Source organism: Heliconius melpomene, chromosome 16 (genome assembly GCF_056956725.1).
Source record: "Heliconius melpomene rosina isolate 202511_hmr_F chromosome 16, ASM5695672v1, whole genome shotgun sequence".
In the NCBI taxonomy this organism is placed as follows: domain Eukaryota; kingdom Metazoa; phylum Arthropoda; class Insecta; order Lepidoptera; family Nymphalidae; genus Heliconius; species Heliconius melpomene.
In genome coordinates, this window is record NC_140404.1 from 12,003,586 (window position 1) to 12,017,072 (window position 13,487).

Genomic DNA, 13,487 nt, shown 5'->3' on the forward strand with positions numbered 1-13,487 from the left:
AGATTATCAATGCGACTGTTTTTTTAATGTATGTTACTTCATAACTTTTGATTAGGTAAACTGATTTTGATGTTTTTTTTTATTTGAAAGGTAGTGCTTCCCATGTGGAAACCAATTTTTTTTTATCTATTTTTGACAATGGTATATATGAGAAGATCACATAAGTATTAAATTTGTACTGGGTGACAAAATGACGAATAACTCAATATCACGCCAACCGATTCCAATGATTGTTTTCTTATTTGAAAGGATACACTTCAAGGATAGTTTGATGAAAGTTTGGTTTGGTTCCGATTATAAAATCCGGTCAAAATTGAGAAAAATTGTTTTTATTTTGGTAAATTTTAATTATACTGGATAGTTATAAGGAAAAACTTTGTTAAAATTATTGTCAGAAGTAAGATTCCCCATCGTTTGCATTTCTTTTCAACCAACCTCAAAAAAATATGATGTTTTCATTTTCAACTGACTTCAAAAAAGGGAGAGATTCCCAATTCGCCCGAATACTTTTTATGTATTATCTTGTCAATATACCAAAATGTTAGTTTCCACAAAAATAATACCTAATTGAGTGAAGTTTTACATAGGACAACCAATGCCACTCGTTAACAACCACTACCTCAACAACCAACACTCGTTTAAGAAGTGGCCTTTTAAGGTTAGTTATCACTTAAAATCGTAAAAAGAATTAATTTTGAACAAAAAAAAAACCGAACCGAAAAACAACGAACTAAAAAGTAAAAGATAATTTTACATAAAATAAAAATTATTTTGATTTTGTTAAACCAAAATAATAAACTAAGATTTTATAGCTTTAGCTTTTCGCGCTCAATATGTATATGTAATTCTTTGGTAACAGTTTTTATCTTATTCTTTGAAAACTACATCTGCTGCTTTTTGCATCAACTCATATGACACATAACCTCGAGTTGATTTTCGAGCATAAGTCCGCATGTCACTAAATTACAATATTTTAATATGAAAAATTACAATATTTACATCCCATTATTGGTACAAATGAATTGGCGGAAGTTTTTCAGAGGTCACAACATGCCCCAAAAAAGGCAACATCTAGCCCCAAAAACACGTGTTGAAAAAAAATTAAATTTAAATAAGATTAGGAAACATAAATCATTTACAAATAGTGTTCCCAAATTGTAGATGATATATGTAAAAAAGACACTGACATACTCGAGGCTAATCGTTAAAATTTGTGAGACAGACCAAAAATATCAAAGGCTAAAATATTTACAATCGTGCACGTGGCTAAAATATTTACAATCGTGCTATTCCACTGGTATCGGGTGCCACTGGATTGTTCAATATGCTGGCCATGGGTGCGCTATCACATTGCATTTCACTATATGTTTACTAAATATTCCTATCACTTTTCCCCGCGAAATTATTTCCATCGGAACAACTTACCTCGGTAACTTTTAGCCCCGCTCTCCCCTACATCTGTTTCATGTTTCATTTCGGTTTTAATTGTAGCTTCCATACAAAACAACAGATAAAGACAAATTACTTGAAATATTGATAGCTACTAAACTGTTAGGTACTAGTAAGTAATAAATGGTAATAATTGGTATTATTGGTAGATTAAGACTTATAGCAACTTATTTGGGGAAATTTTATCCTGGCGTTCAATGCAGTTTTCGGAAAAAATATAAACAGATTAAAATACATATTAACATAATGAAAGCCATCGAATTGCTTAACTTAAACTATAAAAATATAAAATTTCATTGCTTCCGAAAAAAATCAGCAACATACATATATATGTGTATTTGTTATAGATAAGATATTTTGTGACAAAAAATAAAAGCAATTTTCTTTCAGTGATTTGACTGTTTTTTATATTATTCTTTTTGTCCAGTCTAATCTCCAGAACAGATGAACTCATTTTTATGGGACTTTCACTAATTGCTGGGAGGGATTATAAAGACTTGGACTAATTTTTATCTTGGAATTCCCGAGAGATAGTGATTAATGCGGGAAAACCCATGTTTGCCGTACGCCTGTAATTAGATGGATATTAAAACAGTGTATTAAAAATTTTAATTCAAATAAAATTGGAAAAGATTTGAATTAAAAAAATATTTAAGTGTATAACGAAGGTATAGGTAACCATACAAAAATAAACATTAAATGTTTCCCAAATACAATTAACAACATTAAATAAAACAATTTAAAAAAAAGATAAGAGAGGTAGGGGGAGACCTCGGTTGATCTTCGAAAACACAGTATTGAAGATACTGGAGCTGGAGGAAGGTCACATAAAAAGCATGAGGATCCCCGGAGGACATGTATGAAGAGGTTGATGACAGTGGACGAGGCGAAAGGAGCTCCGTTCTCTCTGACTACCCCGCTAGGGATAAAGCTTGAAGCTATTTATGTAAATAAAAATAAGAAGCGCGGGAAGCTACGAACTACTACTACTTGCTAGTAACACGACCATTATTTTAACCAGTCATTGGTGTCGTTACTTTGATTTACATTTTTGGTGACACCGGCCTCAAAAACCAGCTTGGAGCCAAAACTTTGGAACTTGCATTCTTGGTGCTGTTATGGAGAGAAGTAACTGCGGGGGGCGTAAACTGAGGCCTAAATCTCAACACGCATCGATGGCGGGTTAAGTAAATACTTAAACACATTAATATGTGTTCTTAAAAGAAAATAATGTTGCACTTTCAATGTACAACAATGAGTATTTCAATCTCTATTTGGTCAACGCGTGTTTCGCGGTAATCGTAGCTTTATAATTAAATTGCTGAATAATCACTTAGCATTTATTCATAATGTCTAGACATTGTGATGGATAATATAATTTAGATAATATTTAATAAGTTGGTCCGATATAGTTAAGATTTTATACATACTGTCCGGGCGTTATAACTAATATCACTTTAAATTACTTGGTCCATAACATTTGTATATATTATAGATATATACCGTAAAAATATATACAGATACTTAAAATGATGATAATGATAATTATTTTCTTTCGACAGGCCTCGACGACTTCCGGTTTCCGGTGCAAAGGCGATAAAATTGCAGAATTCTTTTATCTCAACGAAAACAGGTAAACTGTCATTTTATGTAATAAGTAAATTAAAAATTCATTGAACTAAATCTCAAAGTTTTATGTGGTGGATTTTTTAACTTGTCAATTCTAATAAATAACTTCAAACTTTCTTAAGACAAATTAAATAAAATAGCTTTCTAGCGTAATATAACAGAATAGGCAAATGGGAACATAATGCTAAGAAACTCTGCTCCTTGCTCTCTGCCCCATTTTCGTATATTGAGGTTAAATATAAATAAGATCATTATTAATCGAGGCCAGTCATGGCTCGGGCGGGCGTTCAATTCCCCCTCGAGATAATGATATATATAATATTTTCATCTTCGCTCTGGTGTCAAAGCAAAGAGCGGCGTTGCCAATCAACAAGCAATGCCTCTAGAATTTGGAAAATGCCTCCAAAAATGGGGAAGGGATTGTTTTAAGACTAGGTTCCCTTTGCTAACTTTGCTGTGTGCGTATTAAAATGATTACTGAAGTACTAATTTACATTTCAGGTACAAGACTAGAAATTCGAAAATGTATTTCTAAAATCAAGAATTTATGATTATATTCACTACTACTAGCTCCAAAACAAAAGCCAAAAATGGAGAAAATAAAGAAAATGTTACTTTGTTCTAGTTCCATTAATTGGTCATATGTCAAGGCAAGGTAAGTTTTTTGCTTCATACTTTATCTTTAGTGGCAGGCGCACCCTTTTGTTAGCCTCGTATGCTTTTATCAGACAGTTCACACATGCCTTTCATGGTTCATGGTTCTTGTATTATCAAGGTAATTTTTTCTGGATATTATCGAATTAACGAATCAACCAAAATTTTTCTTCTTTCTTCCTTACCATTTTTTCTCTTGCCATGATTAGTTTTTCTTCACTATATCATTTCTTCTCCTGTTCCCTCTATATTCCATTCTTTGAATACGGCGTTCCGAACGTGTCAGTCTAGCACAAACCACTTCACCAACGTAACGTTGAATGGAGACCACACAATGGAGGTTAAAAAGAAATAATATGAGACAATAAGAGAATGCATGTTAATAAAGGGTCCAGTTAAAATTTTGCCTTCACCTGATATACCGCTTTTCCTTATATCTTCAGAATTCGACGGAAAGTGGGGAACTCTGCTACATTAAGAATATAACCTGGTCATGCATAAATCATAATTTTACGTTCAATAAAATATTTTTTCTTTAACTATTGTTATTTAACATGTTGTTTTGCTCCACTTGTTGATGGCATCCCATTATAGATTTGTTAATTTTAGAATGAAGAAGTACAGCAGTTGCAACTGGCCGGAAATAACCACGTACTGCGGGTGCTGCACTGTCCCCCATGGGATCTATATTAGATCTGTTATAAATGCGGTAAAAAACTTAACATATACTTTTATAAAATATATACTTTGATTTTTATGCAACTTTTTTGCTGGGAGAAATATAATGTACCATATATATATGAACTTTTTGTAGGTCATCATCCACTTGGCGCCATTTGAAACATGGTGTATTACCTAATCTTAAACTCTTCATTTTAATATTATGACCAAATATATCTTCTTATAGAGGCTTTAGAGAGCAGTCGTGTTTCGTCTATGTTTGTGGGTTTGATTTCCACTCGAAAAAATGAAATATTTTATTTGGCGGAATGTCTAAACTTTAGTTTCCATTTTCTTTAGTGAATCTAAGAAAAGACAGAAGGAGCATAGTGTTAACGCACTCCGCTTTCCACCTCTCATCTAATTTTCGAGACATTGTTTGTTCAGTTAAGAAACTCAACGCCACATTTTGTTTTTTATTCCAGATTGTAATACTTCTTACTTTGACGCCGAATGCATTTTTTTTGAGGGATGTAATTACAGGACGAGATATTATACTAGCGGGAAACATGAGTGTTATCGAAGCCCATATGGAGTGGGGTAATGGAGAGTTTCCAGATCGAGCGACGATACTTGCCGTCTGCAACGCTTTGATAGCTTATTACATAGCATGGATATCGCTCAGAGGCACTTACATACTGTTTACAGCGTGCACAATGTATGCAGTTTACGCGGTATCTATTTTTCTACATATTACTAAAGTTTTTTGTATATTCACGCTGTATAGCAGGGTAGGCAAAGGAAACCCGGGATTTTGTGTGGAGATGTGTACCTCAGAAATAACAATATACATTGTATTATACAATATTTTCTACGCGCCCTCTAATTACATTTGCATCTCGTACTTTATTTATCGCTTCCAATTCGTTAATCATAATTTCAGGCGTAAATCGATTATATTTCTGATGTATCAATTCATATTAAATTTGTTGTCAACGGATTCGTTTTATCTACCACCTCTTTAGATACGTGTCTTAAAGTCCAAATATACTAAATTATTTAAATAATTACGTTAATTTTTCTGTTCTGCATAATGTTTATGTTACTGTTTTTTACAGAAACACACTCGCTCATTGAAAATCATCCTGTACATAAACGTACCATTTTGGTTTATTGAGTTATTTTTATCAATCGTCAACCTGTTCTTCATCGGCTACGACATTAAAATTGTCATGATAATTGGTCACAGTGAGTTTAATTTTTTAGATACTGCCAAGAAATAAATCTTTCCATTGGAAAAAAGCTTTATAGCGAACATAATTATAATAATAATAATATTTTAATTGTTTGAGTCGCTAACCACCTAAAATAAATTATTAAAATAATAATAATACGAAAAAAAATTTTTTTGAGTTTTACTTTCTAATGTCTGTTTACCATTATAAGTATTTTAAATGGTGTTTAAATTAATTTTTAATTTCCATCACAACTTACAGTTTCGGAGTTGTACAACATTTTGGCAATACGGAGCTTTTATATGAAGTTGAGGGGTAAATCAAGACTGGTGCCAGATGCTCTAGCCATTCCAACCATGACGGATACGAGTTCTACGACAGAATATCCATACATAGCCATTACTAATGGTAAACACTGTAGAACCTGTACTTGTTCAGTTCGAAGAAGCACACTTGGAAGTGATGTATTTACTTCTACACAACCAATGAGGCCACCGAATGTACCCACAAATGAACCCCCAATTATACCAATCGACTCCAATTCTGTAGTAGAAAGTGTCGTGGCAGATGAAGCCTCTGTTATTGAAGCTCGTAGTTCTAGACAATTGAATCTAGACCTGCCTTTGAGCAAGGTAGATCTTTCGGATGAACCGATTATATATGATAAGGCACAATTAAACGTTGGATCCAGTCCTGTCCTAGAGGATCGATGTTGTACTTCTGTGTAACTAGAACAAAAGATATCTAGAAAAGAAAAAGAAAAGCTTAAGACAACTATTAAGCATGCCATGTGGAAATCAATTTATATTTAAAATGATTCAAAATGCATATTACGCGTTAAGAAAAATAAAGATCCAAGCGGAAATAATGCTAGACGTTGTTTTGCAAGGGACAGAACGTAGGTGCGCCACTTTGCTTGGAGCTACTGGGGGTGTTGGAAGTGTACGGAAACAAATAAAGATTGAGACAGAGATAGATCGTTTTATTAGAGAGTAAGAGTCCTTTTAATTTAATTCATTATACTCACAAAAACAATAACTTATGTTTCTTAGTTGAAATTTTGAATAGAAATAACATATGTATAGCTTTTAGTGATTTGTGAAACGAGAGGTCATCTAAATCAATGAATTACGTAATGTTCATAAAGTATATTTTATATATATGTATAGTATATACAGTATAAGTAGGCTTCCCCTAAAGTTCGTCTGGTCCTGCACGCTTTCAATGTAGCGCCTATCGCGGGCGGCAATCTCTTACAGATCTTAAGAGATATGGGCTATATATATATATATATATATATATATATATATATATATATATTTACACGTAAAAAGGGGTTCAAAGTTTTTGCTTCACGTTTTATTGATATGCGATCTTCAATCAACTATACACGTGTATAGCTGCTATATATACATGTATATAAAGCTCGCCTATCACCTTAGCTCTAAATAAAAAAATATAAAAATAATGTAAAGATAAAAATCATATTTTCTTATGATAGGTATTAATTGTGTATGTAAATAATAATGTAATTAATATATATATGATAAGGAAATTAGATATAACTATAAGATAAAAAGGGTATGAAGTCTGGAGATTTTATACAAGACCTTGTTGTTCCATGTCCCTCTTCAGATGTTATACTAGACCTTGATCCATAGACTAATCGATTGAGTTGATGATGATCGATCGAGTAGAAAACAGACCACCTTGGCCTGTTGAGGACGCCAGGGTGTCAGGAGAGCCGTGTAAGCAAATTCGATGCTGCGAGCTGTGGGTGAGAAGTACTATAAATAGTATATAATATTGATTTCTAATAATACAATAAGTCCGAAGAGACTGGCACGAGCCATAGTATATCTGTTTCATGGTTTGTTTTTGGTGATTCAATGACAGGCAACTTTTCATAATATATTGTAGATATATTATTAGTAAAGGTTTACATTATTACACACGATGTCCCGTTGTCACATTAGGTTAGCGGCACAATGGTCATCTGCGTAATATTATAGATATTATAATTTACTGGTATTATTTATCATTCGTAAACAATGTCAAATAACCAGTGTTATATCAAAACACTCCACATATTTTAATGATAGAAAAAAAGTTACTTTGTATGTTGATTACAGAGATTACAAGATTAAGGATTCTTTAATATATTTCAAGCAATCATTAAATATGGTTCAGCTTAGAACTTATAACTAATAACTTTTAATACTTCCATAATTAAGAAGAATGCAATTGAGTTTTTTTCTGTTGACAAATGCCGAGGTCGACTAATTCTAAATCTCGAACTATTGAATATAATACAATTTATGAATCGATAAGATTATGCGTGTACGCTGATATCTGTTCCACAGTCGATGTCCACAGTTTACAGGCGTTCTTCTCATGTGTGGAATGTATTCAATATTATTGTTAGTATTAGTTGAAAATTAACTTCAATACTTCATTTCTTCTTTCAACTACAAGTACAAGGTTCGAATAGTAATTGAAGATCAGATAGTGTAGGTAAGATTGTTATTATTTTTCTTAAAAAGAGCAGAAGATATTCGAAATTAAGGTTAGGCTTTTTCATGGGTACGAATGAGATTTTCCTTGTATTGCGTAATATTTTTATTCCAATTGTATATTTAAGTATCTAAAGATAAAAAAACGCGGTAAACTGCGAGTAAGACTCTCCCAAGGAGGGTTCCGTACCAATTCCAGGAATGTAAGTGAACGTGAAGTATAACTTAAGGTTGCCCTTTGAGTTCCGCTACTTAACACGCAACATCTCAATCTCTCTCGTCCCCACGTCTTAATGGGGACGAAATACGAATGGGGAACTTAACCTAACGTTAACGTTAACACTAGTTTCCCAGGTTCCCCCTGCCTGCCAGTGTGAAGCTTATAAAAACAAAACATAACTACGTACAGACCTAAATAAAAAATATACAGATAACATAACCATACCTACAATACGTACATTGGTATATCTTCTACGTATTATATCGCTAATAACCTGGAAGTAAGATATATCTCATATCATTATGGAATTAAAAAGGTACTTAGGGTAAAAAAAAACAGCATGTAATGTTGTGGCCTGGCCTTGGATTCATGGGTACAAGTGGCACTTTCTTAAGGCAAGTTTAAAAAAAATAGTCTCCGTTTATAATTAAAGATAAAGTAATGAAATTCTATCACCTGTTTCTATCGACCCATGTGTAATAAAAATATAAAAAAAATATAAAAATATAAAGCGGAGGGAGGGGCTGGAAGCCGTGATGAGTATATTCCGGTTTTGTGGTAATACGTGGACAGTGGCGCGGCTCCAAGTCACAATTCTCAATTGTCATATTGTTCGATAACGTTTTCTAAAAATATTTTTCTAATCTAAGTTTACTCCGTTTCCCATGCACCGCCGATTGATCGATGTCCAGAAAATGCGTGTTGAGTGGAGTAACTCAACAGATCGGGGAAATAAAAATAATTTATTCCTGAATGGAGTTATGGGTATAACTATAGCATTTACAGTCAGACGCTCTGAACCTGCGGTACTACATATTAACATCAATATTTAAAAAAATATATAGATAAAGTATTTATCTTCTTTCAGGTAAAATGTGTGGCCTTGTATCACAACATGGACCGGAGGCTAGAAATTGGAAAGTTTAATTTTAGGATCAAGAATTTATGATTATGTTCTACCAATTTTGATTTAAGAGCCTTTTGGCTTTATAACTAGTTCCAAAAAGGGAGGGCCAAAAATGGAAAAAATCAAGAATGTTCTATTATGTTGCAGTTCCATTGATTGGACCTATATCAAGTTGAGGTATTTTTTTAATTTCACACACCACGCAAATGTTTTTCACCTCCTTTACTGTTTTTAGTATATCTCTAAACGCTTTCCATATGGTCTTTGTATTTTTGAGATTTATTACATTGCTTTCCCAACATGTCCTGATGCTAAATTGTAAGGAAAGTACACGAAGGAGGTGGTACGATGAAAATGCATGTTAAATAGAGATCCAGTTAAAATGCGTTCACCTAGATCTATCTCCTTTTATCTACCTATAAAAGGAGATGTTCCCACTGATTAAGGTATAGAGATACGCACGCACAGCCGTAATCGCGGAAGGTAGAAACGTGAAATTTAGACGTATTTTTATTTTATAATGGGAACACCCACTAAGAAGGGATTTAAAAAAAATAACCGTGAAGGGGTGAAATAGGGGTTGAAAGTTTGTATGGAAAAATATTTATTCGTATAGTTCAAGCTTTATTTATTCGTATTCAAGCAAATATTTATTCGTATAGGGTGAAGCCGCCCAGGATCGCTAGTATAAAAAGAAAATTAAAATCAATATTTGCAATATTTATCACTTTTTAAAATAAAATCATTTGAATAGTTTTTATGTAGACATCCGCACATCTCCGCATAGCAGTTATTAACTTTTGTTAATTTCAGAATGAAAAAGTGCAACAGCGGCAACTGGCCGGAGCTAGCTACGTACTGCGGGTGCTGCACCGTCCCTCATGGGATCTATATTAGATCTGTTATTACTGCGGTATAAAATGTTATATATTTTATTTTCATAATGTTTCTTTTTTTTGGAGACAAATATGTGCAACAGAATCCTAGTCTATTTACCTGACTACGGCAAAAATAAAAGGAGGGTTATGATTTTGACGAGTATCTCCCTTCTCCTGTAACTTGACAAATGAGGTATCGCTGAATTTCAATTGTCGTGTGACGTCATATTATATTTTGTGGCGCTTTTTATAGAAAACTAGAAAACTCGTAAACTGAAATTCTATCATATTTGGTATCAAATGAAAGGTCTCAATTAGCACATCCCGTGCGAAGCGGACACAACTACACTATATTGTAATAGTACAATGTTGAACTTAGGTGTCATCGAGGCTCAAATCCCATTATCCAGTATTAGTAAGTGACAAATAAATAGACTCCTTATTTACATTCGTTATAAAAAATAAAAAAAAGATTAAATGTTTTTGAGATTTCATTTCAGGAAATAAAAACCATTTCTTATTTTATGCGAATTAAATAGATTTATCTTACTGAAATACCATTAAAAACTCATTTAATAAGGTACCTATTCTCCTACTCGATTTATTCATTTGTTATTTATTAATACTGGACATTGAGATTTGAAACCATATAATTACTTTCTAAACTTCTCCCGGAGTGAAGATTGATGCAGTTAATCATATTTTTTTTATTCCAGATTGTAGTGGTTCTTTTTCTGGTACCCAACGTAATTTATTTGAGGGGATTAATTGTAATACGAGATATGATCTTATCGGGAAATATGAGTTTTCTTGAAAGCCGTATAAATGGAGATGTTGTAGATCGATCGACGATACTAGCTTTCTGCAAATCTTTGATAGTTTATTGCATAGCATGGTTGTCGCTCAGAGTAGCGTACATACTATTTGTGGCATGGACAATGTACGCGGTGTATGCAGTATGTATTTTTCTATGTATTAATATAGGGTTATATTTTTAAAATTGTTTTCATGATGTTCAAGACACTGATGGTACTATGCAACGCTCGTCACTTTTATAGTTGAAAGAACTGCATTCATTTACTGGTTGTTGTTAGCACTGGCCCGCCGCCCGCCTTCTATCAATTATTTGAAAGTGGTCACTTAGATCTATTTAAAATGTATAAAATATAATATTATAATCGTAACCACACCGGTAATGACGCTATTGCCATATTGCGCTATTGCCTAATACGTGCCATTTTATTACATTTACATCCTGTTCTTAGTTGATCTCTTCCAATGTGTTAATCTTATTTAGAGGCTTAAACAGATTGAATTTCTGAGAGCTCAATTTATTTAAAATTTTGTTAATAGTTCCTTTTTATCCAAAAGCTCCTAATATATATGTCTTAAAGTCCAAACACAGTATATTTTTTATTCTTTCGTTTCTTTTTATGTTTTATATAGTTTTAATGTTTTTATACCTCCTTTTTTTACAGAAGCACACTCGCACATTGAAAATCATCCTCTACGTAAACTTACCGCTCTGGTTTATTGAAGTCTTTTTAACTTTCATCAATCTTTTTTTCTTCGGCTACGAAATAAATATCATCATGATAATTAATCACAGTAAGTTAGTATTTTTTGACAGCCTCGAGACTGGTCCCTTGGTCCCTTGGAAATAAATATATGTTAAAGGTGTTTCGATTACCCAAGTCACTTCCCACATAATATAAATTTTAAAATAAGATTAGTACGAAAAACTTAATTATATTAATAATAGAGAGGTTCTATTTATCCTAATAGAATTGGAAGGTAAGATTGCAAACCATAATAAGCCTAATATAAAACCAAATATTTGAGTAATACTTTTTATTTTCTAATTTCGATTTCTATAATAAGTGTTTTAAAGTAGTTTAGCAGCGAGCTTTGAACCGTCCAAGCACTCTGACCACTAAAAATATATTGTCATCTAGCTATGTCGAAATTTTATACGCTTGTTACAACTTAGTTATGCTGTTAGCATCTTTGCATGTTTGCTTTATTTTCGCTACTCAAAGATTATAAAACCCAACATAAAGATAGTCATAGAACTCATTTGACAAGAGAGAATGTTATTTATTAAGTTTTTTAACATTAATACTTTTTATTTCCTAAGGTTTTCTCTCTCTCGATATTTGATTCATAATTTACTTCATAATTTGCAGTATCTGAGTTATACAACATTTTGGCAATACGAAGCTATTATATGAAGTTGAGGGGTAAATCAAGACTAGTTCCAGATGCAATAACAATACCAAACATGACGGATGCGAATTCTACGATAGTATATCCATGTACTGCCCTTGCTAATGGTAAACACTGTAGAACCTGTACTTGTACAGTTCGCAGAAACACACTTGGAAGTGATGTATTTATTTCTACACAATCAACGACGCTACCAAATGTACAAACAAATGAAAATACACCAATCGACTCCACTTCTATAGTAGAAAGCGTGGCAGGGGGAATTTCTGTTCTTAGACCTCGTAATTCTAGACCATTGAGTCTAGATCTTCCTTTGAATAAAGTAGATTTTTCCGATGAACCAGTTATATACGACAAGGCACAATTGAATATTGGATCCAGTCCCGTCTTAGAAGATAGATGTTATACTTCATTGTAAAGAAGTACATAGAAAAGAAGAAATTAAAGTTTAAAACGACTGCTACGATAATGTAAAAATCAGTTTGTATTTCAAATGATATGAATCGCATATCTCGCAGTTAAGAAATATATCGATCCAAGTAGAAGTAGAGGTAGAACTGTTCTTTGAAGAACAGAACGTAGGTGTGACAAATTTGCTTGGCAAGCGTTGGAAGCGTACAAAACGAATAAAGACTTAGACCGAGTTTGATTGTTTCATTAGATCGTAAGTTCTTTAAAAACATATATAGAATTCATATAATTTTTATATATTATGAGTAAATGGTCAAACAAGAAATTATGTGACTCAAGTGAGTAGGTAGTCACTTCATGTTTAAATTGGGATAATATTGACAATGAGGTAGCCAAGGAAATTGGTGCTACTTAAGATGACATTTTTTAGTGTTTATTATAAAGTAAGTAATTATCTTAACTAATTAAATGTTAAAACTAATTAGAAGATTTATCCAATCATCATAAACACAAAAACATAACAAGCCATGATGGTTCAAGTTACAGCTGTTGTTCGATCTCCAATCAAAGGAATTAAATGATTATATATCCATAGTAATAAATATTGACTTAGTACTAAACTACCTAAGCGTACCATAATATTATCATTCAAATACTAAATAGTTTTTAACTAAAGAATTGAACAAATAACTGGCACACTGTTCT

At 32.6% G+C, this 13,487-nt stretch overlaps 2 protein-coding genes across 5 annotated transcripts; both read left to right on the top strand.

Moving 5' to 3' along the window:
- Positions 1-1,748: 1,748 nt before the first annotated feature.
- LOC146531107 (uncharacterized) lies at positions 1,749-6,600 on the top strand. 2 transcript variants are annotated; one of them, XM_085199002.1, is made up of 8 exons: positions 1,749-2,208; positions 2,245-2,636; positions 3,012-3,082; positions 3,580-3,733; positions 4,342-4,441; positions 4,878-5,126; positions 5,511-5,640; positions 5,889-6,600. In XM_085199002.1, exons 4-8 carry the CDS (start codon positions 3,669-3,671, stop codon positions 6,353-6,355), a joined length of 1,011 nt encoding a protein of 336 aa, XP_085055128.1. In that variant the 5' UTR covers positions 1,749-2,208; positions 2,245-2,636; positions 3,012-3,082; positions 3,580-3,668; the 3' UTR covers positions 6,356-6,600. The 2 variants fall into 2 exon arrangements, with proteins under 2 accessions (XP_085055128.1, XP_085055129.1); XM_085199003.1 differs by having other exon boundaries at positions 2,245-2,631.
- Positions 6,601-7,276: 676 nt separating this feature from the next.
- On the top strand, positions 7,277-13,015 carry LOC146531108 (uncharacterized). 3 transcript variants are annotated; one of them, XM_085199006.1, is made up of 6 exons: positions 7,277-7,404; positions 9,229-9,444; positions 10,081-10,180; positions 10,862-11,101; positions 11,624-11,753; positions 12,332-13,015. In XM_085199006.1, exons 2-6 carry the CDS (start codon positions 9,380-9,382, stop codon positions 12,787-12,789), a joined length of 993 nt encoding a protein of 330 aa, XP_085055132.1. In that variant the 5' UTR covers positions 7,277-7,404; positions 9,229-9,379; the 3' UTR covers positions 12,790-13,015. The 3 variants fall into 3 exon arrangements, with proteins under 3 accessions (XP_085055132.1, XP_085055133.1, XP_085055131.1); XM_085199005.1 differs by lacking the exon at positions 7,277-7,404 and adding an exon at positions 7,975-8,141; XM_085199007.1 differs by lacking the exons at positions 7,277-7,404; positions 9,229-9,444 and adding an exon at positions 7,968-8,141.
- The last annotated feature ends 472 nt before the right edge of the window (positions 13,016-13,487 follow it).